Here is a 7,626-nt window from a genome sequence, read left to right as displayed (position 1 = left end):
TGCCACGCTTTAAAAGCGTGGCCAAAAATGGTCAATGGCCACGCTTTTATAATGGCCACGCTTTTATGAGGGTGGCAATTGATTAGGAATTTGAGCACGCTTTTTTTGCCACGCTTAAAAAAGTGGCGAAAGGGGTCTATGGCCACGCTTTTATGAGGGTGGCAATTGATTGAAAATTTGGCCACGCTTTTTCTTGTCACACTTAAAAAACGTGGCCATAGAGAGAAACAGAGACACTTTTAAAGCGTGGCAAAAATTTTTTTTTTATCTTGGCACATTTTTAAAGTGTCCCCATTTCTAATAACTCTGTTAGCACCCTAGAAGAGCCTGCTGAAAAGGTTCCACTAAGAAAAAAGAAACTCACTCCCAAACGCGCTACACTCACCCACTTAGTGTGTGTTTGGATTACAGTTTGTAAACGAGAGTTTGCATAGAATTGATTTTGCAAACTTGATTTTGATGAAAAGTAAGTTTGTATTAACGTGATTTATATTTGGCAATCTTTATATTAAAATGGATTATAATAAAATAAATGTTGTTTGGATTTTGCTACTCAAAATCACTTTTAGAGAAAAAATTACTAAAAGAGACATCAATTTAAATAATTTTTTATATTATCCTATCATTTTACTTTAGATATTTGAATAGATCTTAGTAATTCATTTTATAATAAAAATATTTATCATATAAATAAACATTATTATTTTATAATAATAAAATAATATCTATCTTTTGAGAAAAAAAATACAATAAAAAATAAAATTATAAAAGAGAGTACGTACTATACATTCTATAATGTCAAACAAAAAGAAAATGTTCTATAATCTTTTTAGTATTTTATTACTCTTTAATTTATATCATTTTGGAATATACATTTTTATTATTTATGACTCTTTTGTTACTTATAATTAGTATATAATAAAAACTAAAATAAAATACAGTAAAAAATACAATAAAAATAAAAAAAATAATAAAATTTCATATCAAACATAGTATATAATAATTACAACCAACAACATGTATCATATGAACAAAAAAATTACAATAAGAAGTAAATAAAATTGATATGAATAAAATAAAATAAAAAAATAAAAAATTTTATACACAACATAAATATAGTACAATAAAGGATAGAAAAAAAGGAATTTATATAAACAAAAAATAATAAAAATTAATAAAAATAAGAATTTATATCAACAATAGTTGTCATATGAATAAAAAAATACAATAAAAATATAATAGAGAACTAAAAAAATAACATCAAAATACTAAAAAAATAATATAAAAAATATTTATCGTATAAATAAAAAAATACAATAAAAATATAAAAATCAAAATATGAAAGAAAGTACTAAAAATAATAAAAAATAATTAAATTTTTTATCTTGGCAGTGATTGAAACAGATCTAAAAAATTTTGATAGAAAAAAAAAATTCAGAACAAAAAACATACACAACAAATAAACGAAGAATTACTGTGAAAATTATGGTTACTTGCATCCTTTTTATAGAAGAAAATAGAGGGTAGGATTGGTAGAAACAGAATAAATTTTCTACTTAATTCCTCTCAACGTGAACGCAGAAGTAAGAAATTTTAGCTTCACATGAACGTGCGTTCAGAGGTAAAAACACTTCTGGGTTTAGAGTTCTAACAAATTACCAAACATAAAAGTGGGGCGTTCAAAACACTCAAACGGACTTCTCTCTTCTCCAACGTGAACCAAACACACCTAAGTCACTGACTCATCAGACTTATACTCTTCTCCCCTATTACACACTAAAGCTCTGAATACCCTAACACTCGGACAGAGCTCATCTACGGCGCTTGCACTCTCTCATCTGTTGGGGCTCCCTCCATCATCTCCCCTAACCTGTCTCTGCTGGCGCTCGCACTCCCTCGGCGCTCACTACTCACCGCGTCGGTTAGCCAACGGAGGTCGCCTTTCCTTCCTCCGTGCCGCCAGTCTCTGCCTTCCTTCCTCGATCGTCTATTCTATCTTTGCATCTAGAATGCAGCCATAGGTAAATTATTTATTGTTTTTCTTTGATCTAATTTTTTGTTTTGATTTTCATGGTCACCAGGAACGGTGGAAGTTTCGGTTTGGTGAACGAGGACCTTCTCCAGAACATTCTGGCGAGGCTCTGGCTCGTTGGTTCGCTTCCGCTGCTTGCGTCAGCAAATCATGGAGCTTTGTCTGCAATCGAATCCTTACTCGTCCAAAGCTCTCTTTTGCTCTTTCTCTCAATCCTTCACTTTCCGTGAGTTTCACCTATTTCCCCCGAATCAAAAGATTTCTTAAAATCTAGGGTTAATTGAAAATGGAAATGGAGCTTTGTGATTATATCAGCTTGTTTTTGGAGTAAAATTTTTGAATTTGTACTCATATCCAAAGGTGTTTGAGACTTTGACCTCATATCATCATGGAGTTCTCCAGGTGAAGCACTGGCAGAATCTTATTTCTTTGTTTGAGCATTGTATGTAGATTAAATCCTATATTTAGTGCTTGTATCCCCAATTAGATTCCCCAATTAGATCTGAATTTTCTTTATGGAAGTTCAAAATTAATTCAATTTTATGATTGTTTATCCATCAAGTCCAAAGTAAAAAGGCATCTATCATTTTGCAACAGTGCATATAAAACTAATGTTATTGTGATTTTTGGTTGCAAGTTGTAAAAGTAGTGTTTTAAATATCTTAAATTTGTGTCTATGATTACAGAAAATTTTATTTCTGGAAATTATCTTTTGTTGTTTGAGTATATATTTGTTACTAACTTTATTATTGCTTCTTAATTTGTATGATCCAGTATGGTAAAGATTATGAGTTTGATGCTCCAGTGAAGCTCCTAGAGAAACATCTACATGCTATGGCACAATCTGTTGTTGAGCAACTTGTTGTTTCTCAGGTCTTGGCCTATGCTATCCCTTATTTTAATTTTTTCTTTTTTTTAATTGGATTTGCTGTTTAACATTTGCTCTTACTTAAACTTTACTATATAGGTTCTCGTGTCTGACATTAAGATTGGATATAAGATAGTTAACACTCAGGTAAGAGAACATTTATTGATATTAAATTATTAATTGTTATAGATCTTAATCAATGGTTGATTTGAAATGCTTACCCCTTCTCTTTTTGGATTCATATAGGTTCTTGCTTTCAATGGTAAGCCTGTGAAGAATTTGAAGGGCTTGGCCACCATGGTTGAGAACTGTGATGATGAGTCTCTAAAGTTTGATCTGGAATACCAACAGGTTCTCTCTCATGGACTCAGTCGTGTGAATTTTTTTTTTTGACTTTCTAAAGTTTTCTGAATTAACATTTAATCTAACTTTCATGTATCAGTAAGCTGCCCATTCTTCTCTTTACCCATTCTTTACATATTTCGTTTAAGCATATATTTTTCTAGTTTCTTATGTAGAATTTGATTTGTCATATCAATTAGAAGTTGTTTCTTTCTCTATCTTTTACATAATTAAATTGAAAGTAAAACTACACTTTAGTCCAAGGAAAATTTTCATTTAAAAACTTAGCCTGTAAAAGATTAAATGTACTCACTTTAGTCCTTGTAATATTTATGTTTCAACACTTTAGTTTGTAAAAGATTATAGGCTTAAATAAGTTTTTGGTCCCTGTAAAATACTCGATTTTTTGTTTCGGTCTACTAAATTTCAAAAGTTGTCTATTTTAATCCTTCTTTTTAGTTTGCTTTAAAGAGTAGTTTCTATATTGTAGAAAATTTAAGAAATATAAGACAGCTAAGAAGGAGACAAAGGTGGCAATAAGAGAGTCAAAACAAGAGTGTATGAGAGTCTTTATCAGTATTTGGGTACGAAGGATGAGAGATTTGGATCAAATTAAGTCATTAAGGACAAGAATGGTGAGATTTTGCAATGAGAATTACTTCATGAGTATAAAAGTCTCTCGGTGCTTTTGCAATGAGAATTACTTCATGACGTGATAGTTACTGCAATAGGCACTTAGCGCATGTGTATTTAGTATGTAATAATACTGATTTCTGTATTTTACTAATTTTCAATTTGTTAATGAAGTTTATCTAAAAGTAATAATACTGATTTCAATTTCTCAGTCATTCATTTCATCTACAAGAATTGAATACACGAGTTCAAGCATTCAGGCTTCTATTTTGTTTAGATTCATTAATAAATAATTAAAGCCAATGACTAAGAATAATATATCAGTTCTAATAATACATAGAGTCTAAGTTTGTGATATGACTTATAGTTTCTTTTGTACAACTCTTAATTCTTTTAGCCGTTGAGTATGCGAGGGAGTGGATCTAGCTTGATATTTTAAATTGATATTATTTGCAGTTGCTGAAATTCAACCTTTAATGCTTTGATTTGTTAATGCTAAAATTGGATCATTTAGATTAGTATTCATTTGTTGGTGGTGATTAAACTGAAAATAATATCAGTGCATTTATAATGAAATGCTTCTTGAAGTTTTGGTCATAGAATTTAACTAGCTTCTTTTTTTATTCACCGATGTCATTTTTAATATCCTAATTCCTACTCTCTATTAGGCATTCAGTTCACTGTTTTCACTATACAAACTGCTTTAACTAATTTACTTAAATTGCTGAGGAATTGAGATAAACTGACCTTAATTAACCAGTACAATTATTGGCATTTACAAAATTTCAGAGCTAGATTTCCTGTTGTGGTGTGATTTAGTTTTTTCATATTTACACGTTTCCAATATCAACTTGAAAGGCATAATTAATGATACCATTTTTGGGTAAGCCACTTAAGGTTCTGTGGTTATAAGATTTGCAGGTAATTTCTATGTTATATATTCCGATAACAATGTTATTCAAGGTTTGACTTCTTCCTCTTACCTTTATCTTTCTATTAGATTCCCATGAGATCGATTGAGAGGATTATCATATTTATTGTAGTTCAAGGCCAGTTTGAATGAACTTCTCAGGGAACAAGCTTGCTTCAATGGGCATAAATTTTTACTATAATATTTTTTTCTCATGTTTTTAGGATTTTGTCCTAGTTTAGATTATATATGTGTTGATGTTGGCTTTGTTGCCATGATTTAAACTGATGGGAACTAATCATGTTATGGATGAGGTAAATACTTTTTTGCCTCAACTTCTACTCATTTATAAAAGTGGTTGACATGCATAAACTATTTGAAAAGTTGCAATCCTTTTAAATGAGAACAAACAAATTTTCAATTCTATTCTCTTCATATGTTCATTCTGTTTCTTTAGTAGTAAGAGTTGGTTCCTAATCCCTTCTTTTACATTGCTTTTTGTTTGGTTTCAGGCTGATAAGCTTTTGTCCCTAGAATTCCAACCTTCTATAGTTTTTATTAATTTTGATTTTCCCAAGAATTCAAAAACTTATCTCCACAAGGTATGGTGATTTTTCCTCATTTCCTTCCTAATTTATTTGCCTTGACACTGATTTCCTGTTCTAACAGATCATATACGGATATACAGGTCGGTCGCTCAGGGAGGTTTGGGCATCTTGGTTTAGCAGTTACCTTGATCACTTATTGGGACCGCTTTAATTTGTATGTAATTTACAGTCTGTTAAGTTAATGCATTTCAACTGTATATGCTATAGATTTATTATGCATTCTGTCTTTTGTGCTGATATAGGATTGAACAAGAATTTGGAATTGAAATAAAGCAAATTCCACCACACATTGACCAGGTATGACAGGATGGAGTTTAATGTTAGCCTTTTAACTGGCAGATATTTTGCTGGGTTCAGTTTGGGTTTCCCTTAATTTTATTTTCAGATGTGTTTGTTGCTAACATTAGTAACATGATGGGTCCTGTTTGGCAGATATTTTGCTAACATTTGTGTTTGTTGGTAACATTAGTAACATCAGTTTGGGGGGATGAGAAGAGTTTTCTATTTCCCTCAGGGACAGAGAATAGGTAAATCACAAAAATGCTTTACTATGTTTGGTGTTGAAAAAATCCTAAAAAAAAAAAGTTATACAATTTCCTAGTGGATCTTGAGCTCAGATATTTGGTCAAAATTTGCAACTACTTCACTTAAGTTTTTTTTTTCAATTTGAGCTACATGGTTTGATTTCTTTTGTTGCCTTTTCTTGTTATTTGTTATTTCATTGTGCAATTTCTAATTTATAACTTGGTTATTATATTTTATTTGCTCTTTCTACAATCGTTTGAGAAAAATTAAAAGTGAGTTTTGTTGGTAGTGAAAGAATTTTTTTCTTTTATCAAAGTGTTTGGAAAATAAAAGGAATTATCATTAACTTCATCATCCTCACTTGATAAGAATCCACTTGTTTTCTTGTTTGTTAAGTATGAATTTGGTTACTATTTGTGCTAGGCTACTATGGTTACTATCTATTTGCAACTTATTCTAATAAGATATTCCAGAGATTGTTATAAAATTATACAAAATGGTTGAACTTGGAATTTTATATGCATATCTTTAGAATTATCTCCCAGGAATAGTGGTGGCGAATTGCATGTGATCAACTTGTGCATGTCACATATTTCAATATGAAGATGTGACACACCCTTATTCCAAGCCTTATATATTTTTTTATGATTCCTTTCTTTAATATTTATCATGGCAAGATGTTTTGTAATTTGCTTACCTTCTGTTTTTCGTTATTCATATGATCATACTTGCAGATTATTCGTGAAGTGTATTGTGGAGCTTTCCATTTGGTTCCTTTATCCGAGGAAGGCCTGGTATAAGCTTGGGGTGATTCAATGACATTTCTTAATTCCCTTTCTAGAAATTCATTTTTGTTTATGTTTGTAAATTTCATGGACACTGTCGTTGCATGTATAGAGATGACATGGCTAATTATTTATATCATATTTTATTAAAATTAAAATTATTATAAACCAAAATATAATTCAAAGAATAATGATAATATTATTCTGATTCAAAAAGAGTATATATAGACTAAAATACATGTTAGTTATTTACAAAAGATAATTTTTATTTAAATGTCATGGATATTCATATTTGTCATCTTTTTTAAGTGATAGACCAAAATATGAATCTAAATATGAAGAGGTTTTCATTTTTTTATAAATAGTGAAAAAATAGAATAAATGAGAATGTTTATTTTTTTCGTTTTTAAATATCAAAATTAAGAATAATTAATAAGCAAAATAGGATAATATTAAAATTGTGTATCTGAAAAAATCTTTTGTAATTTATCATACATCTTTTTATCAATAACTTCTTTAGTCTTGAAAAGCTGTCAGATTTATTGACCATAAAAATAAATATATAAACACTTCAATATTATTCAATTAAAAATGATGTGTAACAAAATCAAAATAAAAATTTAGAAACATTATTACAAATTAACTATTTATAAATGTTATTAAGTTTAATTATTTATTTTTAATTAGTATTTAATTTGAAGCCGAGATAAAAATTTATATTTAAAGCACTCTCTATCTTCATGCATAATTTCAATTGTTAAAAAATAATTTATTTTTTTAATTTTATATTTAATTTTTTAAATTATCTTTAATTTTATTATTCTTTTTAAATTATTAATTTATATTTTATTATATCCCTTACTATATTAAACACTATTTTTTCTCTTGCTATTAATCTCTATACACATATCTGTCATTATCTC

At 29.2% G+C, this 7,626-nt stretch overlaps 1 protein-coding gene across 11 annotated transcripts; it reads left to right on the top strand.

Annotated features, from left to right (window-relative positions):
- On the top strand, positions 1,753-6,826 carry LOC107643629 (protease Do-like 9). Of its 11 annotated transcripts, none has more exons than XM_016347331.2 (8): positions 1,753-2,258; positions 2,807-2,905; positions 3,000-3,047; positions 3,147-3,251; positions 5,298-5,387; positions 5,474-5,547; positions 5,636-5,690; positions 6,653-6,826. In XM_016347331.2, the coding sequence occupies exons 2-8, from the start codon at positions 2,867-2,869 to the stop codon at positions 6,716-6,718; spliced, it is 477 nt and encodes a 158-aa protein (XP_016202817.1). In that variant the 5' UTR covers positions 1,753-2,258; positions 2,807-2,866; the 3' UTR covers positions 6,719-6,826. The 11 variants fall into 11 exon arrangements, 8 of the variants coding, with proteins under 8 accessions (XP_016202817.1, XP_020979499.1, XP_020979501.1 ...); XM_021123840.1 differs by lacking the exon at positions 1,753-2,258 and adding an exon at positions 2,281-2,434; XR_001620964.2 differs by lacking the exon at positions 1,753-2,258 and adding an exon at positions 5,826-5,920 and having other exon boundaries at positions 2,493-2,905; positions 6,653-6,802.

The sequence above is a fragment of the Arachis ipaensis genome, chromosome B05 (genome assembly GCF_000816755.2).
Source record: "Arachis ipaensis cultivar K30076 chromosome B05, Araip1.1, whole genome shotgun sequence".
Classification (NCBI taxonomy): Eukaryota; Viridiplantae; Streptophyta; class Magnoliopsida; order Fabales; family Fabaceae; genus Arachis; species Arachis ipaensis.
The sequence above is the reverse complement of the archived record's forward strand: the minus strand, read 5'-3'. Positions and strand labels throughout refer to the sequence as shown.

Bases quoted from the DNA above. Each gene is read 5' to 3' on its own strand.
- LOC107643629 (XM_016347329.2), top strand. From the start codon at position 2,798: ATGATCCAGTATGGTAAAGATTATGAGTTTGATGCTCCAGTGAAGCTC. The intron at 2,906-2,999 runs GTCTTGGCCTAT...TTTACTATATAG, and splicing joins AGCAACTTGTTGTTTCTCAG to GTTCTCGTGTCTGACATTAA. The intron at 5,388-5,473 runs GTATGGTGATTT...ACGGATATACAG, and splicing joins CAAAAACTTATCTCCACAAG to GTCGGTCGCTCAGGGAGGTT.